This window comes from Astyanax mexicanus, chromosome 18 (assembly GCF_023375975.1).
Source record: "Astyanax mexicanus isolate ESR-SI-001 chromosome 18, AstMex3_surface, whole genome shotgun sequence".
Taxonomy (NCBI): domain Eukaryota; kingdom Metazoa; phylum Chordata; class Actinopteri; order Characiformes; family Acestrorhamphidae; genus Astyanax; species Astyanax mexicanus.
Window position 1 is genome coordinate 45,194,657 of NC_064425.1, and position 23,090 is coordinate 45,217,746.

The 23,090-nt window shown below is 36.4% G+C and overlaps 1 protein-coding gene across 5 annotated transcripts; it reads left to right on the forward strand.

Moving 5' to 3' along the window:
- Window positions 1–8,187: 8,187 nt before the first annotated feature.
- arfip2a (ADP-ribosylation factor interacting protein 2a) lies at window positions 8,188–22,177 on the forward strand. Of its 5 annotated transcripts, XM_022668778.2 has the most exons (11): window positions 8,188–8,283; window positions 10,813–10,915; window positions 12,327–12,359; window positions 14,767–14,875; window positions 15,012–15,074; window positions 17,140–17,220; window positions 18,329–18,444; window positions 19,370–19,591; window positions 20,086–20,243; window positions 20,910–21,084; window positions 21,487–22,177. In XM_022668778.2, exons 1-11 carry the CDS (start codon window positions 8,252–8,254, stop codon window positions 21,640–21,642), a joined length of 1,248 nt encoding a protein of 415 aa, XP_022524499.1. In that variant the 5' UTR covers window positions 8,188–8,251; the 3' UTR covers window positions 21,643–22,177. The 5 variants fall into 5 exon arrangements, with proteins under 5 accessions (XP_022524499.1, XP_022524501.1, XP_022524500.1 ...); XM_022668780.2 differs by lacking the exon at window positions 15,012–15,074; XM_022668779.2 differs by lacking the exon at window positions 12,327–12,359.
- Window positions 22,178–23,090: the final 913 nt, after the last annotated feature.

The window sequence follows — 23,090 nt, forward strand, 5'->3', positions numbered from 1 at the left end:
AGAGACCAAGCTGAAGGTTAAATCTTCTCACAGCACCTGAGAGATGGGTCTCTGGGACTGGGAGTAATGGTGGTGCTGGAGCTTCTGTTTCTGCTGTCAAGGTGAAATTATACGAAGGGAAGGACAGTGATTTTTTATGAATTTATTTAGAATAAATGTTGTGGTTATTTACAGCTGCCAGAGGTCCGAGTGTATGGATGTGTAGACTGATCAGAAGCTCGTGGATATAAAAATAAGAAAAAACGGTTTGATTTTGATTTTGAAAGAACAATCCAACAAAATAAGTACCCAGACTCTGTGCCCCCCACTATAGATGTATGGTTTGATATAATTCATGAGATATATGTATATATACAGCTGTTGGACAATGAAACTGAAACACCTGTCATCATTTTAGTGTGGGATTTTAGGTTTCATGGCTAAATTGGAGCAGCCTGGTGATCAATCTTCATTAATTGCACATTGCACCAGTAAGAGCAGAGTGTGAAGGTTCAATTAGCAGGGTAAGAGCACAGTTCTGCTCTAAATATTGCAATGCACACAACATTATGGGAGACATACCAGAGTTCAAAAGAGGACAAATTGTTGGTGCACGTCTTGCTGGAGCATCTGTGACCAAGACAGCAAGTCTTTGTGATGCATCAAGAGCCACGGTATCCAGGGTAATGTCAGCATACCACCAAGAAGCACCAACCACATCCAACAGGATTAACTGTGGACGCTGTAAGAGGAAGCTGTCTGAAAGGGAAAACTCTATAGAGGATGCATTTTAGATAAGGAGAAGACTGCAGGGTAGCCCCCCAAAAGAAACACCAACTAGAAGTTTTTGAGGTGAAAGCCTGGCAAAGCATCACAAAAGAAGAATGCAGAAGGTAAGTGATGCCAGTGGGTCAAATATTTAATGCAGTTACTACAAGAAAAGGATTTGCTCTAAATATAAAATCTTATTCACATTTTTTCTACTTTAAGTTATATATTCCAGTATTTTGCTCACAAGAAACATGGGTTAGTTCAGATAAAAGGTGCTGAATCCTCTGAATTATGTTTCAGATCTAGATGTATGTACATACCTAAAAAATAAAAGCTGAAATGTTGATCTCATTTATTTTTGAATGTCTAACCCAAATGTTTTAGTCTACAGCAGAAATAAAGTGATTAGTTTCACTGTTCCAATACTTTTAGAGGGGACTGTAAATGCATAACGTCATTACTTGGGGAAAAACTACACTTATTTCTTGTCCAAACTATCGCTTTAACTCTAATGTCCTGGGTTTGTTTTCCTCAGTGAGGTTCTCACAGTGCGCACAGATGAAAAGCTGTGGTGTGCTACACAACACTAACTGGCTGCCTGTAACTTCACAGGAAGGTCTCGTTTAAATTCCCCGTTTCCAGCATTGCGTGCACAGCCGTGTTTTACCCAGCCCTCTGATCCGACCGCAGGTAGCGCCGAGGATAAAAACACTATATGAGCTCTCATGAGAAAAGGCTAACTACCTCTTATGGGATTTATGACACCTAAATAGCTCTTTATGTTTATTTGCGGGTTCTCGATAGCTGTCCTGTTGATTACACAGGTGACTTTAACTGGGAGAACGAGCTCCTGTTTTCTGGGTGCTGTTTTACAAGCATTGCTGTTCTCACGAACTTCACAGGGTTCAAAATGTGCTGTCAGGACATATGAAACTCATATATTATATATCTGTATTAAACACAGAGTGATCTATTTAAAGCGTTTATTTATTTTATTGTTGATGATTATGGATTACAGCCAATGAAAACCCAAGAATCAGTGTCTCAGAAAATTAGAATAATATAAAAGACCAATTGGTACTTTTGGTACTCAGTGTGGGCAGTGTGCCAAGTCCTGCTGGAAAATAAAATCCTCATCTCCATAAAAGTTGTTATCAGCAGAGGGAAGCTGTAAGATATGAAGTGCTGTAAGATTTTGCGGGAAAATAAAACTGCACTGACTTTAGACTTGATAATAAAACACAGTGGATCAACACCAGCAGATGACAGACATGACCCTTTATCCAAACCATCACTGATCATCAGTAAATTTTATCAATGATGGTTTGGAGAGACATGTCATCTGCTGGTGTTGGTCACCCTTGTATAAATAAAATATATATTATACTAATGATTATTATTGAAAGTATTTAGTAGTATCTGTATTATGTAAGTTTGTCTTTTCTCCTTCAGGCAACCATCCGTTAAAAAGTACTGAACATTTCATATCAAATTTATGAAATATATCAAATTTACGACAAGAGTCGTATTGTACTGTATACTCTATGATGGCATCACAGAGCTGGTGGATGTCCTGTTTGAGGATGCCCCACAGGTACTCAATTGCCCAGTCTATCACTTTTACCTTTAGCTTCCTCTGCAATCCATCTTCTTGTAGCCTAGGCCTCATCTTAGTGGAATATCTAGTGGTTAGTATGGGAAAACTGCTTCCCATTCACACCTGAGATCTTGTGACACTAACAAGTTACATGACACTATTGGGGGAAAATGGCTAATTGGGCACAATTTATTTTATTTTTATTTTTCACTTAGTGCTGTACTCACTTTTGTTGCCAGTAGTGGTCAGTTGTAAAGCGCTGTGCTGTTAAGATAAGAACGCGCCAAAGTCAGAGCTCAGAGCTGCAGACTCTTAAAGGGAATGATGACTGGCACACTGATTGATTTATTATTTCATGTTACGCCCAAAACCTAATCACACCAATGATTAATTAGGAGAATTAGTACATGCTCAAGGCATATTTTTTGCACTTTTACGATACCAAACACACTCCGACACATCATAAATCAAGCTGTGTGATCTGCAATTGACCAATACGGCCTAAAAAATAGGAAAATAGGGCCTGTGTTTGACGTGTGCTGTTTTAATTAGTGCTTGAGGTAGTTTAAAGATGGCGATATGATACAGCTCATGACAGAACAGACTGCAGAAGCAGCTGAGTGACAAATCTCTTCTGAAACAACAAAGACCCCAGTGTGTCTTTGCTCTAGCGCCGTGATCAAACACAGCATCATCTTCAGTGTCAAATTTAAATTGAAGTGTCTCATTGTCTTTCTGATCCCGCAGCAGAAGGACAGGAAAGAACAGCTTCATTTAAGGACATTTTAATGCTGTTCTCAGAGTCAGTGATCAGTGATGAAGTTTGAGAAGACTTTCATCTGTGTTTCGGCCCCATGAGGAGCCGAGGAGCCGAGGGTGACAGAGTGATACCCCGCTGCTGTGTGTTAGATCTGAAGAAAAGAGGAAAACATTTAGTATATATATATATATTTAGCTATATTAAGAATTTGCACACTTAAGCTCTATCTGTACAGGATTAGTTTTTCAGAGGGACGTCTGTAAAAACAATATTTCACACTTCTACTCAATGATAAAACTCTGCAATTGAAAAAACAGTGACACTAATTTTCTTTATTATGGGTTTTTTTATCCTCTGTGATTTTATTCCCGTCCAGAACGATCATGTAGGTGTTTTTCTCAGACGTCCTCTGAGAAAATTACAGGCTGAATTATCTACTGTTTTTCTCTGAACTCCGTGCTCCTCCGGTAATTTTAGTCCCGTCCGGATGCACATCTCTAAGTTTTGTCTCCTCGTGTTTGATAAAATAATAAAATAGCTATTTGTCCACTGCCGTGCACCGTAATTACACTTTGGGCACGCCACGGTTTCCACGGAGATCCACGTTAAAAACTCAACAGCGAGTGGAAATGGAGGAGCTACTGAACGCCGAGAAAAAAGCCTAAAAACTCACTGGTTCTCCTGTTTTTTCAACTGCAGTCCGGATACAGGAGTTTAAATTTTTTTTTTTATAGACGTCCCCCTGAGAAAATAATCTAAACACTGTTATGACTCCAGGTTCGACTCCAGCTCATTTCAACAACGCAAACCTTTCTTCAGTAGACAGTTCTGTATTTAATAGGTAATCATCATTTTCTGTGTTATAAAAGGAGCCAGTTCTGAACTTGGCGTAGTCGGCACAAACTTGCCTGAGTGATGCTCTAAATTCACACCGCTTAAGGTCATCGGTGACGACAGCCAATAAACAGTTTCAGAGAGCTGGAGGACTGGAGTAAACCTTTGTTGTGGCTTCTGGATATCATCCATTTATTGTTTTCAAAGCTCTAAAGAACCTTTTTTCCTACATTTTTCACGTAAACAGTTCTGTTTTGTCAGGGTCACGAGGTCATCAAACACAAAGCTCACTACATAAAAGAGCGTTTCTGTTTCAAAACAGTGAGTGTTGCTGAGAGACCATCAAAACAGCTCATACAATACAATACAGAGTAGTTTCTTGTTTTTTTCCATGCAAATGTGATAATAAGCTGCACGCACTGTGAATCCATAATAACAAAGAATCTAAGTAAATGCAGAAAGTTGCAAAACTTTTTAAGTCGATTTTACGTGTCATGTTTTTTTTTAGTGTAAGGTGAGTTTATGCTGATGTGTATTTTACGGTGGCCGAGAAAGCCCAGCGCAGTGCAAATTGAAAAGCGCTGCAAAAGCACAAAACACATCCATCAAAATTACAACACAGGCGCAGCAAATAGAAAAACACGCTGCAAATACAACCACAACACAACGGAAGTGAGTCACAACACAACGGAATTTTCCCGGGGGAACTTAAAAGATGCTGTACCAGCTGTATACAAAGGACAACAAGTGGCAAATAAGCTTCTGAAAAGTAAGTTATGTTTATTACCTGTGATTACCACGGTTGTGTGCATATTATTAAAAGTTCTGCTTCACAAAACGCCTTGTTTGCCACTTATTGTCCTTTGTACACATAGTGAAGTCCGAGACGTTACTGAAGACGCAGCTTAGCTGGTACAGTATCTTTTAAGGTCTCCCGGGAAAATTCCGTTGTGTTGTGGTTCACTTCCGTTGTGTTGTGGTTGTATTTGCAGCGCGTTTTTCTATTTGCTGCGCCTGTGTTGTAATTTTGATGGATGTGTTTCGTGCTTTTGCAGTGCTTTTCAATTTGCACTGCGTTGGGCTTTCTCGGCCACCGTAGTATTTGGATTATTATGATTATATTTTTTGATTGACTTGTGTACCACCACTCTCTTTGAAACGAGACCCTCAGAGAGCGTGAGAATATGAGATATCAGATGAGAAAAACCCTGTTTGGATATTAATATTGATGCGTGTGAGTCTGAGTGTGTTGGTTTATGATCCGTACAGAGATGATGGTCACTTTCCGCAGTGACACATGTTTGGGCCAAAAGTAACACATGAACATGCATGAGCCTATTGACTTTAAAATGAAGCATGTCTCTCACCCCCGCCTGAACTTTAACACCAGTCTAACTCTACAGATTCAGCTTTCGGTCGTTTTGGCCTGAATACCAAAAATTAAAAAACTAGGGCTGCGTGATATTGTGCAATAAACTGACATTACAATAAAGTATACCTTCTCATTTAATTTTTATTTTTATTTTTTTCCTTTATAGTAAATTAATAGTAGATAGGCGTGATCTATCTATGAAGGAACACATAGTGAATCATGTAGTAACTTAAAAACAGTGTTAAACAAACCAAAATACTCTGCGAAGTATTTAGGTGTGGTATCCTGGGTGGTCCTGATGAGTGCCAATTTCATCAGTTCTTGAAATTCTTCTTTTCGAAATGACTGACATTAATTTTTTCTTTATTTAGTTGAGTAGATCTTTCTTCTCATAATCTGGATTCGAACATTACTCAAATATTCACTATTCACTGTAAACCTGTAACTCTACCTCTTCACTACTTTCCCATGATATTATTAATTATTTCAAGTTCAACCATTGCTGTTTTAAGATAGTGTAAAGTCACACTTCACAGCAAATAGAACTAAACTGTCGCCAGGTGATCAGCTATTATACAAAATACACTTGCAAAGATATCCCCGGAGGGTAAGACTACACACTGATGGTGAGATAGTCATGAAGAACAAAATTGTGAATTTGCAAAATTGCATTGAACTACTTGGACATTCAACTTGCACGTTGGCCTTTTTAAGTCACACACGTCGTGTAAATACTGCTTTTCACTAAAGCTACAGGCTACAGATGCAAGAACCAATTTGTTCTGGATTTTTTACTTCATGACCTTTCCTGACCCTCCTCACGAGCACCTCTTCAGATCTGCTGTTTATTATTTGCAGGTTTATTACTGGTTTGCAGTGCTCTGCTAATATCAGCACATCTGGAAAAGTTCATGCATCTGTGAATCAGAATGGGGGCAGTTCACCCCCCTGCTCTACATCCAGTGTGGCACGGTCACTGTTTTACTATGGTAAAAGTTATTCAGCTTTATATATATATATATATATATATATATATATATATATATATATATATATATATATATATATATATATATATATATATATATATATATATCTAACAGCAGTATTAGTGTGGCAGGCTGCATCTTATTGGTCCAGCAAATTTATAAGATTAGATCATTTCCTGTTTGGAGCACAGTGCAGGTATTTTTAAGGCAATAGCGACACCATGTGGCAAGTTTTCAGCATTACAATTTTTTTGTGTGTGTATTCAAGAGTATCAGAGCACACTGAATTATTTTTTGTTTAATCTTAATAAAAATAAGTAACAGAGTTTTTTAAAAAACTGAACACTTTGTTATTACTAGTTTGCACTACATGGTTAAGCTAAGCTGATGCTGTTAAGGTAATATTGGGCCCTTGCTTCAGGGGAGCTGTAGTATGGAGGACCCTCTGCTTTCTAAACTGGGATATGCAATATAAAGTATAATGATAATTTATGGAATATTGAAGTCTAATATATGAATATTTATGCTCATATGTACTTTACTGTATTTTTCCTCCTTCTCCTGTTAAGTTAACGTGATTGAGAAAGAACATAGTGCTGTTACAGCACTTATAATAATTTAATTTATTTAATTTATTATAATTTGAACACACCTATGTATTTGTATGTATTGTATCACACCATAGGACTATATCTTTGTATCTTTGGCTTTTCACAACTGTCATATTTATCTATTTTTCTACAGTAAGATAAAAAAGTAGTTTAACAATGTTTAACACTTTTAGTCTAATATATCAGAAATATTATTAACTTACTATATATATATATTTTTACTATAGTATATTTTTACTATATATATATATATATATATATATTTTTTTTTTATTTTATTATTGGCAATTTTTTTCTTTCATTCTTTCAATGGCAACTTTTTTGCCAATAACTTTTTTTTATAGAATTAATTGCAATTAATGTTCCCTTTTGTCTAAAAAGATATAAATAATAAATGTTGACATATTTTAATAAAAGTCACATATTTAAAATATATTTATGGCAATATATCACAGATTTTTGTATGGGAATAAAAAGTAGACCTCCTTAAGATCATGACTCGAGTGGATAAATATTAATAAATCAGGAGAAAAATGTAAAAAAAAAAAAAAGCTATTAAAGATTTATTTTCCTGTTTTTTCTCTTTCTATTAATGTCATTTGTTTGGCATTCGTAAAACTAGGCCTGTCATGTTGCATAAGCTATTGATTTATTGTGCAAAATGCGAACATGATCCCAGTTCTTTCAGTGGCAACTTTTTTTGCAGATTTTTTTTGTTTTATAATTTAATGCAATTAATTTTCCTTTTTTAATCAGATATAACAAATAAATTCGACATATTGTAATAGAAGCCACATATTTTTGCTGTATTTATAGCCATACATCTGATTTCTGTATGGGAATAAAAGGTAGACCTCTTCGGGAGTGTATAAATCTGAATAAATCATGATAAATCAGCAGTAATTGATGTATTAAAGGTGTGTATTTGTGTATTAGTGTGTTAGTTTAGTTTGAGAGAGAGGAAGCAGCTGCTGGTCTGTATTAGAGGCTGAAAGACAGACACTGGTTAATCCTAAAGCTCTAAAGCCCTAAAGCTGGACTGTGACGACAAACCCCCATTCCTCCACCCCCCCGTCGTCACTTCCGTTTTCGTGTCTCGTTTCTATTTTCCCACCTGTTTTCAGACAAGCCCCGCCCTCCTGATCTGCGATTGGCTGGTAGCGTCCCGCCTACTAGGCTGCGATTGGCTGCAGCTGCGCACTCGCGGCTGGTCCTCCAATAGCGAGCAGCGCACCTGAATACAGGTGTGAAAGAAAGTAGTGCGGGCTGCAGTTGGAGCGGAGGGGTTTGAGGTGTAGTGATACTGTGGTAAAGCTGCAGCTGGCGGAGGACAGGTCGATGATAAAGCCCAGTTTGGACTCGGAGTACCGGTAAGCATCATCTTTAGCATCATCTTCATCATCATCCTCATCAGTACCATCATCATCCTCATCATCAGCATGAGCATCATACTGGTGGAGGTCACTGGCGGGTGGTCGCCAGGCTGGCAGGCTCTACTGGGGAATATGGAGGACAGGCTTGACCATTAAAGCTAAGAGCCTGGTCCAGGTAGATGCTGGTGGATGAAAGGATGGATGAATAGATGGATGGATGGAGGTGATCAGGTGGTCTGTGAGATGCTGATGTTGATGGGTTTGCTGGCTGTTGATTGGCCAGTATTGTCTTCTATAGATTGATAGTGTAACTCTATAGCTGTAGATATAGAGGCCTGCATGCCTGTGTATAGTATATTTATAGTATATGTATGTATGTAGTCTATATATATATATAGTGATGCTCATATATATATATATATATAAGCCTCATTATATATGTATATATATTCAAGCCCACTACATGCACTGACCTTCAGCCCAGGTTAGACCTTCATATTTCATATATTATAAATATGTTTGTTCATTGGCTGCTGTGTAGGACTATAATCTTAAGATAAGGTGAGCTAAACCCAACCTAGTCTCTCTATTTTTTCATTTATTAATACCTTTGCTTGATTTAAGGATTTATTACTTTATTATATCTTTATATATTTCTATATTCTTTCTATTAATTGCATTTTTTGGCATTTGTAAAACTAGGCCTGTCATGATACATAAGATATTGATTTATCATGCAATATTCATGTTGTTTCTGTTATCTAGGGGAACTCATTAATTCAAATGTTTGGATATTTAAACAGTGTTATGTTGTAGGTTATAAGAGCAAGCATCATTTTCTGAGCTGCTGATTCTGTATTGGTTGTATGCCGTACTGTTCATTCTATAGCACTGACCTTCAGCCCAGTTTAGACCTTTATATTTTATTAATTGGATGGATGTTTGTTCATTAGCTGCTGTACAGGACTATAATCTAATGCTAAGGTGAGCTAAACCCAACCTAGTCCCTCTATTTATTCACTTATTAATACCTTTGCTTGATTGAAGGATTTATTACTTTATTGTATCTTTATATATTTTTATATGTTGTGATACATAAGCTATTGATTTATCGTGCAATATGCAGACATGATCACAATCCTTTTTCTTACCTCAATATTGGCTTTTATGTTTTTCTTAGCAAAAGACAATTCATTAGCGGTAATAAGAGAGCATGTCAATTTAAAGGTTTGTGTATTAGCTGATATATAGGACTAAAGTCTAAGGCTAAGGCTCTTTCCATTCTTTCATACTTTTGTTTGGTTTAGGCATTTATTGCAGATTTTTTTCTATATTAATGGCATTTGTTTGTGATCTCAGTATTGGCCATTTTGTTTCTGTTAGCTAGCGGAACCCATTCATGTAAATATAAGGGTATGTCAGTTCAAATGTTTGCATATTTAAACAGTGTTATGTTATAGGTTATAAGAGCAAGTACCATTTTCTTTGCTGCGGAGGCCTAAACACAAATCTACAGATTTATTTACAAATCTACAGATCTATTACATATTTACATATTTATATGTTCTTACTATTAATATTTGGCATTTGTAAAACTAGGCCAGTCATGATAAATAAGCATGTCATGATCTCAATCATTTTTCTTTTGTGTTTCACATTGTTCTTTATATGTTTTTCCCAAAATCTTATAATTATTTTGGTTTGGGTAATATAAGTTAATATAATGAACATTTTCCAGTATTTATTAATAGGTCACTCATTTATTTTTATGGTAGGGGCAGCATTATTAAAGCTACATAACCCATTAATAACAGATAATGTACATCTACAGTACCTCAGCATTTATAAAAGGCCTTTTTAAACAAATGCAAGTACAGTATAAATACAGTCTTGGCCAATTATGATGTCATTTTATTGCTGGACTCGCCAGATTATCAGCATGATCACACTGACCAAACTGGGCATCAAGCTGGTGGTTATGAGGGGTGAGGGTGGACAGACTGGTCTTCAAGCTGGTTGCTGTGACGGGCCAGCTTAATCATACCTGTAGAGACGACTCTCCAAACCATCACTGATCATCAGTACATTTTACATTTTTCATTTAAAGTAAATAAAGGGATCAGAGTCTGGAGGAAGAGTGGAGAGACGCACAGTCCAAACTGCTCGAGGTCTAGTGTGAAGTTTCCACCAATCAGTGATGGTTTGTGTAGATGCGGATTTCATTTTCCAGCAGGACTTGGCACACTGCCCACACTGCCAAATGTATCAATAGTTCTTATATGATATTAATTTTTTTAACACTGATTTTTGGGTTTTCTTTGACTGTAAGCTTCATAATAATTATCAATAAAAGAAATAAACTCTTAAAATAGATCACTCTGTGATTAATACATCTATATTATATATGAGTTTCACATTTTCAACTGAATTACTGAAATAAAGTAACTTTCCAATGATATTCTAGTTTTTTAAGATGCACTAGTTATATCTATATAATATCTATTTATTATATATTTTTCTCTGTAGGTCCACCATGGCGGACAGCATCATGAGCAAAGCTGCAACGATGGAGATTCCCATCAACAGCAACGGAGACTCCAGAACAGCTGAAGACGACAGTCTGGAGCAGGTAAATAACTACATCACTACAACAGAACAAATATATAATACAAATATAGACTTTAGATAGTAAATATATAACACAAGTTATTTTAATATGTGGAATTCTAAATAAAACTGTTAAATGATTAGCTCATTTTTAGCAGTAAAACTTCAGGAAATCCATTAAAAATCACACAATAAAGAGTAAAAATAAAACTAACGATATTTGGGAAGAGTTTAATTTAGATAATAAATATGGAGTAAAAAATTCTGAGTTGCTTTTTACAGTGTAAAACTATTAGCCACATCATACATGTTATTAACACTTCTAACAGTTATTAACACTATTAACAGTTTCTCTTAATATAATTCACTTGAAAGTAATAATATCTTTAAGTCAGTATACGTCAGCAAAAAAATACCATCTTCATTATTATTGATCGTTTTTTGTAGTTTATCTATAATATATAGTTTTTTTATACATTAATAAAAACAGTTTTACATAGAAAGTACTTAGTGACAAATGAACAGTAATTAGACAACTAAAATTAAATAATAAAGAGGATAAATTCATAATATACGTAGGGCTTCTGCAAATATATATATATATATATGTGTGTGTGTGTGTGTTGCAATATTGAATGTTGCAAAATGCTAAATGAATCTAAAAACTATATGGTAACACTTTCTACTTTCTATTAATTTTATCTCTATAAGATTCTTAAACATACTTAAAACACATTATAATGCATTCATACTACATTATATACATGGCTATACATGTTTATAAAAATGTATAACTCATCATAGCCATGTTTGGTAAACATGATGAAGTAATAGCTGGTCATAATGCATTTATAGCTGTGTTTATAACATGCTATCATACATAATATTACCAAGAAACTCAGTGCCAGCTTGCAGAAATATGCATTATAATATGTTATGAATGTGTTTATAGAGTCTTATAGAGATGAGATTTATAGAAAGAGTTACAGACTACATATAAGTAGTCACCTATATAAAAAAATGTGTATAAATAACTTTAATAATAAAGTTTATGAGACTTATAACATGGTGTACCCAGTTAGCTAAGAGTGCTAGGCTCCAGTTAGAGCATCAGGATATGGAAAAACTGGTTGACTGTTGAGGATTAATTCATTAACAGATTAAAATTTTATAGATTCAGTTTGTTTATTGGGTAATTCTAATATCAGGTATTGAAGCTGATCGCTTTGCCTTTATAACCTTATAATTATTTTATTATTACACTGCACCCCTCATATGATTTTTCTGTTTTACTAAACCCCATCCCACTTCACCTCTGCTTCCACTCTCTGTCTCCTGGTCTGTGTTTTATTTCTCATTGTCGTTCCCTTTGTTTTGTGACTGTCTGCTCATCCATGCCATGTTCTTCTGTCTTTATGTCTCGTTTTGCGCAGGCGGCACAGATTGATTGGAGCTTAGAGCGGAAGGTAGGGAGTCTTTCAGTGGTGGTGATGGAGGAGACGGTGGCAGTGTGCCCTTAGATTACCTAGAACCCTAATTATCACTTCGAATGAGGTCTCTCTGAGTTGTTTATGATGCTCCACATGATGAAACTCTTCCTCAAACTCTTCCTCATTGTCTGCAGCAGAAAAAATATTCAGAAAAACAAAACGAGTCGATCAGGAAAAACACCGTGTCTACATCAACCTGTGAATTAGTATTCATGACCCCGCCTACCACGGCTCGGGACCGCCCACAGGCAGAGCTGAAGCCGGGCTGCAGCAGAGCCGAAACTGTCTCTCATCAGCTAAAGAGCTTACAGCTCTGTTTACAGAGCTAGTTAGCGTTGGCGAGCTTGTGTAAGTAGTAACTTTAGGTTTAAATCGGATCTCCGGTTGATTCTGCGTTTTCCCGAGACCTTAAATATTATACACTAGGGAAGCACAGTTTGACAAGGTAGCTCAACTCGACAGAACACCAGTCAAAGCAGCGCTGTTCACATCAGATTTTATGCTATAGAGCGATATATGAGCCTCCACTCCCCCTGCAGCATCTGACGTTAAGTGAAGTTTAAGGGTTAATTTTACCCAGCACTCAGTGCTGTATCTTTATATCTTTATAGCTAAGGCTGTATCTCTGAAAACATTTAGTCCTTTGAGTTTTAGAGCTGTAAAATTGACTGTAAGGGAAGGCAAGTAGGCGTTCTCTGCCGCAGTGCTGTTAGCCAATCAGAGGTTAAATATTTGCATGCATGAATATTAATGACCAAGAGCTGAGATCCTGTCTTTCTTCAGAGAACACTAATCCAGTGAACTAAAGCAGGGCTATACAGAAACACCGGAGCACTTGGCTTCATTCATACTAGAGACACAACTAGACATTTTAAAATGAATTACAAAACGATGGAATGAAACTTTTAACCTTAACTTTTAATCATCTAAAGATGTGAGATTGTTTTGGGCAGACAAGAGACAAGAAGATGAGCAAAAATCACTGCTGATTCACTGAGCTGTGCAGGGCTGTGTTTGGCGCTGTGTGCGGGTAAACTAAAGGAGCTGTGAGAGATGCACGTCTTAGCAATTCACACTTCAGTGGTGCTGTGGGTGTGTGCAAAATAAATAGCACTGTTGAGGAAGTAAGTGTCGGGATTCTGGCAGGAGAACTCATTGATTAGTTTAAAATACACTCATCATCAAATAAATAGTTGCACCCAAAAGAAAGTGTGAAAATGCAATGCTGTTTCCATGGAGTTGTAGTGGTTTCTAATGGTGTCCTGCAATAATACATCGAATTAACTCATTTAATTTATCGAGTGAAATACAGATTTTTAGTGTAATAATCCCATAAAATGAAACAGAGTGACAAAACTCTATAGAATGACACAATCAACAAAGAATTAGCAGTTTAGAAAATGATGCTTGCTCTTACAGACTACAACACATAGATTAGACAGTCAATCATATATATAATATATGAGCTTCAATATAACCCAAGGTTGCCTCCACCAGTCTTACACACTGCTTTTGGATAACTTTATGCTGCTTTACTCCTGGTGCATAAAAATTCAAGCAGTTCAGTTTGGTGGTTTGATGGTTTGTGATCATCCATCTTCCTCTTGATTATATTCCAGAGATTTTTAATTTGGTAAAATCAAAGAAATTCATCATTTTTAAGTGCTCTCGTATTGTACTGTACTATAAAGAGCAAAATGCTAATCTTCTACAGCTGCACTTTATAAGATTATTAATAAATATATTACTGCATATTTCTTATAGTACTTTTGAAGTACACAGTTGGAATGCAACCATTGACTACACAAATACTAACTATTCTTAGGCAGTGTTTCTCAATCCTGGTCCTGATTGGACGCTGCTGTTCGCATTTATTGAGTGTGTTACAGCTGGAAATCAGGGAAGGGGGTCTCCAGATCCAGGGTTAAGAAACTCTGCTAAAATGGCAGATAATGTTCTATTAATAAAGATTTTGAATGACTCTATATAAGCAGCTCCTTACCAACACTGTAAGCCTGGATACATTGCATTTACTCAAATCATTTTTAAAAGTTATGTTTACTGAAAACTTTGCTTTTTTGCTGTATAAGTTGCTTTGCACAGTAAACCTGCTTTGATTTTTATGGTTTCACTAAGGTTTCCTCAGTCTAGTGCTATCGGGTGACATTTACGTCCCGCTAGTGCTGCAGTTAGCGGCTAATGCTAATGCTAATGCTGCTGCACCGAGCCTTAGAGTTTTCAGACCAATTAAAATAAAAAAATACAATTTCAAGTATGTGTATTTATTGGTTAAACATGAAACAAATGGATTAAGCTGAATATTTAATTTGTGCAGGTTTTAAAAGATCTGAACACGTTTGATTTGACTGTTTATGGTCTTCAGGACCTGCAGCAGGTGATGGTGTCCGGGCCCAACCTGAACGAGACCAGCATCGTGTCTGGAGGATACGGAGGAGCCGCTGAGGGCATCATCCCCACCAGCTCCATTAAAGGTGTGTATCATAACCAGTTATCTAAACCGAGGCTCATCAGATCTTCTCACACTGATTCTCATTCTGATACAAGAGATTACTGAACATTTTAACAGAATTTCAGCCCTTTTATTTTGTGCTAACCCGTTGTTTGTAGGACCAGCTATACTTTTCAACGAGGAGTATTTTGAGAGGCGATGTGGTAACACACCAAAGCCAGGTGTCTTTATACACTCCTGATCTTATTATATATATAATATCTTTAATTTTCCACTTTCTTTCTCCTTATGCTTCCCTCTTTCCTAACAGTGACGTGCACGGAATCACAGTATTACTGTTTCAGCTCATGTTTGGTTTGTTAAATAGAAGTTTCACTGATTTTAAAATACATTTCTGAGTAAATCAGTAATTGAGGTACAAAAAAAGGCATTGAGAGGGTTTAAGGCAAAATGCTTCACTATTGTAGTAGTGGTGTAACGATTGACTCGTTTTTAATCCTTTAATTTTCCCAAAATGGTCAGTGTATCTTTATAATCTGGTGCTCCATGTGATTGAAGATGGAGTAAAGCCACTCTGCTGAAGTACAGAGTTAAAAGGGTGAGTTTTTAGTAAAGTTTCCCCAGCTCTAAGGCTGGAGCAGTATTAGCTTTAGCCGCTAACCTCAGCGCTACCTCTTTTGCTGGGGCGAAACGCTGTCTGATAGCGCTCTGGGTTACTGAAACACTCAGGGTTCCTTAGTGTAGAGATGTCGGGCAGCATTTACATTAGCAGCTAATGCTAATGCTGCTGCACCCAGCCTTAGTGCTGGGGAAACTTTACTGAAAACTCACCCTTAGATGAAATACTGGAAATCTAAGCTCACTGTAAATAAACAGAAGCCCTTTAATCACCCAAATAAACATTTTTAATGAGAGAAATTTGTGTAGATTAACATGCAGTACTCGTTTAACTTTAAAAGAAAATATTTTTTTAAGAAATACTGTTTTTTTTACTTAGGCGCTTCACCATTCACTGTTTGCTTCGATTTAGGCATCCTAAATAGTGCTGCTTAAAGCAAGCTAACTAAAAACAGAAAGTGAAATTTTTGGTGAGACTTAATATTTGAAGTTATTATACATATTAAGAAAAATGGACGATTGCTAGTAGTGTTCTTTAAAACTGTTGCTCTGAAATTTTGCTGAAATCAAGGGTTAAATTAATCATTTGATTAAATTCAGCAACAAGAGTGTTAGGAATAGAAACACAGATAGAATAATATTTATAAACTCATATCAGTGACTTTATGCTGTTAATTATGCAGAATTTTTGAGAAATCAGTGGGATTTTTATTTAACAGGCAGCATTTACTCCTTTTCTACAGACTGGAAAGATCTGTGACAAACTGGCTGCATGCTGGTTCACCACGGAGCACTAACTAACCAGAGTGTGTTTTCCTGGTCTGTGTGTGTGTGTGTGTTATAGCAGTGGTATGTACAGTCTCTTCTTGTTTTATGAACGTTGTGTGGAATAACAGATTAACCCCCTGCATTTATTCAGCATTGTGACTTTTTAATGTGCTTATTTTCAGTGCAATGGATCTTAAACACTGATCAGATGTTCAGATGTTTCTTCTGCTCGTTTATTTGCTGCTAATTTCACCTTTTTTATCGCATTTTAATGATGTTTTTATCCCTGTTCTCTAATCTTCCAGTGCTGACTTTCCTCTGATGCTTTAATCGATAACTTTTTTCTACATTAAAGCTTAAATGCATCAGTTCCTTCACGTTTTGTGTGTTTATTCCATTTTCTAAAACCCTTACCATTGTTCCCATTGCAACTGACTCTCGATTGTGTTCTCACTGCATGTGTAACATCTCTTTTTTTACTCTTTTGAACCCTTAGAAGAATTATCATTGGTATTATTGATGTTGGGATAGTAGGGAAATGTAAATATATATATATAAACATAATAATATAAAGGTGAGCAGACAAAACATAAAAAATATCTTGGGTTTATATTGTGTGCTATAAAGTAAAGTCTAATTATAATTGTTTACAAATAATTTAGACTGATTTCAGGTTGCAGAATTCACGATTTTGCATAGATAAAATAATAATAAAATAATAATAATAATTAAAAAAAAGGAAAAAAAGTTTTTTGAATGTTCAATGATAACTAAGACTAAGATTTCTTCTAAGGGTTCACAAAAAACACTCATATAAATGTTGTTCATTATATTTCATAATAATGATCTCACCTCTTCATCTCCCATCCCTCCGTTCACACTCCTCTCCACTCACTCCAGACCTTCGTTCCAAATCTAGGGGAATTCCTCCCAGCCAATCAGCTGCCAGCAGAATAGCCCACCATCCAGACCATCACCCAGGTATCACAGGGGCTGATCACCATCGTCTTCCACCTCCGATCACACCTTTTCACACTCTTTCACACCATTTCACACCACTTCTTTCATCAGCATCACTCTGCTTTGTTTAAAAAATATGAAACGAATTTTAAATGACAAAAAATAAGCAGACTTCTTCTTCTTTTTATTTCTTAAATGCACAAACAGTACTGTTTTTGGTGTAACAAACTACTGTGCTGTTGCTGTTTTTTGAGTATCTTTATTAAATTATTTTCATATTTTTTGGTGACTTTTTACTTTAATTTATGACTGCATATAAAATTCAAACCTAATTTTTAAACAGATGTTTAAAAGTCAAACATGTACAGTTTCCAGCTGCTAGCTTAAATTAACAAAAAAAAAAAAAATGGTGCGTTTACCACATACATTTTTGCTAGTTTTTTTTTTTAGTTTTTATACAGGTAACATTTTTTTAGAAGACCTTATGATACACATTTCACATAATGTACATTAGGTAAATTTTAAGTTGGTGAGACAAAATATTAGAGGATTTTATCCATATGAAAAATGAATTATCTGACCTAAGATTTTTTTTTTTACAGCGTTTTAATTTTTTTCTGAAATCAAGGGTATAAAAAAATGTTTATCCTGCTTTTGTTGGAGATTCTCATTTACACAATTAAAGGGGAACTCCGTTGTAAAATTGATTTTGACACCTCCGCTCTCCTGCAGCTTTCCGAGATCCAAGAATTTTGTGCAGTTTGTCCAAATAGACTAGAATGTGTTTTAATGGGGCATATTCTTGCAGATCCCCTGCAGATAAATTGCTTTTTATACTGTTATCCAGCTCACAGTAGCTCCACACCTCATTGAAGAAGAATTCCTGACATTTAAAACGAGGCATTAATAACTTTAAAACTGTACAAAAAGCTTATTAAAAACACTGTTTAAATCTCATAGCGTAACCTATTGTTTTACTAAACCCAAAGTCAAAAGTTCTCCTTTAAATTCAGTTTCAAATCAAATCACAAATATTGTTTTTTTTAAATGTGTCTAAAATAAGAATAATAAAGCAGAAAAGATTGTGATGATTGTGATTTCACTAGTGTTTCAACCTTTTCGACCTTAGCTCCCAGCATGCACCACAGTAACAGCCTGTCGGCCATGATGTCGGAGGAGGCCACGCGAGGCATAGCTGTGGAGAAATTCGACAGCGTGAAGAAATGGAGCATCAACACGTACAAGGTCTGTCTATCTATCTATCTATCTATCTATCTATCTATCTATCTATCTATCTGTCTATCTATCTATCTATCTATCTGTCTGTCTGTCTGTCTGTCTATCTATCTATCTATCTATCTATCTACCAAATAAAATTCAAAGACATGCCAAAAGTCTTGGGATATGGGAATTAATATTGAGTCCCATGACTTTTGACACATCCCATGCTAAAAAGCTAAATAATGCTGCGCTGAACTGTGGGATATGTATGAAAGTAGTATTAAAAGTAGATGTATTTGTGCCAGAATTACTTGACAGGATGCACGGACAATTCTAGCCAGATGCTGCCGGTCACAATCATTAAAGCCTTGTATGATGTATTTATTACTTGTTCACACATAACACAGAATCTCCTTCCCAACTGAGACCCACTATTAGACCTCAATCTATTTCCAATAGTTCACGTCACCTTGCCACGAGCACATTGGCCAGATTTCAACCTCACTCACAGTATAACACCTCACAGCATATAGAGGTTTGAGCATTTTTAATTTACATACTGCTCATACTGATTATTGACTGCTCACGTCAGTGTATATAGTTTTTAGAGTTTTTAATTATTTTTCAATTGCACCAAGCAAAGGAATTTAATTGCAGTGTTATTTAAGTGCTTTTTTTTTTTTTTTTACAATTATAGGTCTAAATAAAGGTCTGGATCTAAGGTCCATGTCTTTGTTAGATTGTGAAAATTTGATCTGGTTAGTTTTGGTTTCACACAGCACTCTAATGAGCGAATTAAATAACTTTTCATGATATATCTACTTCCTCTCATCATCATCATCATCATCATCATCATCTATGTGGGCTGCATCTCCCTACACTTTCCATACAATAACATAACTTCATATAAAATGTGCTTCTTATTAAAACCCCTCCTCCGGTTCTCCAGTGCACGAAGCAGATGTTCTCGGAGCGCTTCGGTCGTGGAACGCGGACGGTGGATCTGGAGCTGGAGGCTCAGATCGATGTTCTGCGTGAAACTAAGCTGAAGTACGAACACATCCTGAGATTAGCGCAGTCGCTCACCGCCAACTTCTACAACATGGTGCAGACGCAGCAAGCTCTGGGGGACACCTTCGCTGACCTCAGCCAGAAATCTCCTGAACTACAGGTAACAGCACCTCATATATGTATTGAGATTTTAAATGATAGACCAACATAAATTAGCACATCATTGTGAAGGGGAACGAAAATTATACATGATCATCCACCCAAATTAACAGCTAAAGCAAGGAGACACTGATCAGAGAAGCAGCAAAGAGAACCATGATCACTCTGGAGGAGCTGCAGAGATCCACAGCTCAGCTAGATCAGGAGAATCTGTCCACAGGACAAATATAAACTGTGCACTTCACAAATCTGGCCTTTATTAAAGAGTGGAAGAAGAAAACTATTGTTGAAAGAAAGATGTAAGAACTGTTGTAGCTTCAAAGCATGTAGAAACACAGCAAACACTCTGCATCCAACCTGGCTGAGCTTCAGCTGTTTTATAAAGAAGAATACATTTAAATTATGATTGTAAGCTGACAAATGTGAACAAGTTTGAATACTTTAGTAGGAAAGGTATAATTGAGTAACTTCTTAAATATCTGTGATGTTTTTCAGGATGAGTTTGGCTACAACGCAGAAACACAGAGACTGCTGTGTAAGAATGGAGAGACGCTGCTCGGAGCCATTAACTTCTTCGTGTCCAGCATTAACACTCTGGTCAACAAAACAATGGAGGACACGCTAATGACCATCAAGCTGTACGAGAATGCGAGGTACTGCACCTCAGCACCACTGTAGACCCTTTTAGAAATGCTCATCAGCTTTTCAGAAATGTTGAATGTAGAGCTGAAAAAACGTCGGTATCATTAAAGCACTTAAATGGTTATTTGAGCCATTCTATATAGATCTTTACCTTTATTAAAGAAAAACTGAAGAAATTTCTTTTAAAGAGGCACTAAACCTTATTTTTATTTTCATTAATAGCTGAAATGTGTTTATTTGAAGTAATAAAACATACCAGTCCTGATTAAAATGTAAATAAACCTTTCCTAAATTGAAAAAAAAACGCTTTTATTGTGGTAATCTCCTGCCCCGCCTCTAAACCCATACATCACCCAGTGCCCATTTTTCAAATTTGAGCTGAGGGTGGAATCAGCTAAAATCAGGGATTTTAGTGCCTCTTTAAGGATGCAGCTGTTAAATGAGCTGGATGCATTTTTTTTTTCAAATATATCTAATAAATTTAATGTTTTAAACATTTAAGAGTTTTATTGAAAGATATGAAAGTATTTTCTTGTCTGTGTTTTTTTTTTTTGGAGATGTGAGAGGGAGGGTTCAGTGGTCTCTGGTGACCCAAAATATGTATTCTATAGTTTTATTGTTCTATTGTGCACTGAAACTTGGTGTGTGTTTGTGTGTGTGTGTGTGTGTGTGTGTAGGTTGGAGTTTGATGCGTACAGGACAGATCTGGAGGAGTTGAGTACTGGCCCCCGGGACGCTGCTACTATGATGAGGATTGAGATCGCCCAGCAGGAGTACCAGATCCACAAAGATAAATACGAGCGTTTACGCAGTGACGTCACCATCAAACTCAAGTTCCTGGAGGAGAATAAGGTACATCAGCCACATTAGATGCAGACCAAAAGGATCAACTGAATCATGGTCTGGTTTACCACTTTTCTAGATGCTTTACTGTTTCGGACCAGTTATAGGAAACTGAGGCAGCCTTTAAGCCAGAAGAAAAATATAAAATTGACTCCTCTAGTATGAAGTATGAACACAGATGCTTATACTGCAAATTAATTGATTTACTGTAACAGTAGATTAACCCTTATTTATAAACAGCGCCATTGGCATTAGCCGTCAACCGTTGTGCTAGCTTTTTCACCGTGCAGAAGTGAGTATACCAGACTCTAGTCTGCGTGTTTACCGTGTTAAAACAAGCTAGCTGATAGCTGATAGAACACTCAGGGTTCCTGTAATGATGTGTTGTGCTGCTCTGTGATCTATCTGCAGGTAAAGGTGATGCACAAGCAGCTCCTCCTCTTCCACAATGCGATCTCAGCGTACTTCGCTGGGAACCAGCAGCAGCTGGAACAGACTCTCAGGCAGTTCAGTGTGAAGCTGAAGCCCCCCGGATCAGATAAGCCCTCCTGGCTGGAGGAACAGTGATAAAACCCGTCCGTCAGTCTCTGGAGCAGCAGAGCAGCGGGAGGACGGACTGATGGACTGATGGAGTGATGGATGGATTATCTGACAGAGGGACAGTCAGGATGAATGGAGAGACGTCTCAGTGTTAAACCGCACCGTGAGAACAGATCCGGCTCACGTGGATCCGGGTCTGATTCTGAAGAAGGAGATTCCTGCAGTTATTTTGGATATTTTTCTCACAGAACCTGTAACATAACATTATTGTTCTGTACGTGAAAAAACGGCACCTTGTAGGGAATTTTATTTTAATCACTAATGTTTTAGAAGGAGACAGAAGCGCCGCGGGTGTGGCGGGCGTGGTGGGTGTGGTGGGTGTGGCGGGCGTGGTGGGCGTGGCGGTAGTGGTGTGTTGGTGGGTTACGGATGCGGGACGCTGGAACGGGAGCATGTGATGGGAAGTTGTTTACAGTACATCTCATAAATAGATAATTCATGTATATTATTGTGTAAATTACAGTGTAAAGTCTCACATATAAAAATAAACAGTTTGAAGAAACGCAGTTGTACATGTTCTGTTTGGATATTATAATTAATCTACACACTATAATTATAACTTAAATAAATAAATAAAATAGAACATTTAATTTGATTTACCTAGCTAGCTACCCACCCACTCCTCCATCCACCTACCTACCAATCAATATCAGTCAAAAAGTCCTTGAATTCAGTGTTTTTTCATTATTTTTGTATTTTCTGTGTTGTACAAACTTTGAAAGTATCCTTAAGTGCGGTCAGAAAAAAACATCTAAAAAGCTGGTGAAACTGGCTCTCATCAGGACCACCCTAAAAAATGAAAATACACAGTAGCTCATAATTCAGTGATTTTTATTCTTCATGTTTGAACCAACAGCACCATCTAGTGTTCATCCTAACTGAACAGGTGTGATGTGGTGTGATCTTACTCATCTCACATCAAATACTAAGATAAATTAATTACAAATAATAAATACATAAATAATAAATACAAATACCAATATATATGTATATAAAGATATCAATATCAATGCATTAACCCTTGTACAACAAATACACCTTTCTTTTATTCTATTGTTCTTTTTTTGTTTTATAGTGTAATGAAATGTTTACACCCATCAGAGTATCTGTCTGTAATAAACACATGCTTACATTATACTAATATGTGATCATTCTAGTGGTCAATTATGTAAAAAAATGCTTAATTGAAGAGTTTTTATTTGATTGACAATATATATATATATATAAATTACCTAGTTTAAGAGTAACATAACAATTAGTCTACTTTGGGAATTAGTGCTTTAGATTGGCAATATACCAAAAAATAAAAACTGGCCTGGTTTGAGATTTTATACAAAATTATTAATAATTCATGCTGATTACCTATATATATATATATAATAGACTAGTTTGAGAATAACTAAAAAAGCAAAGTT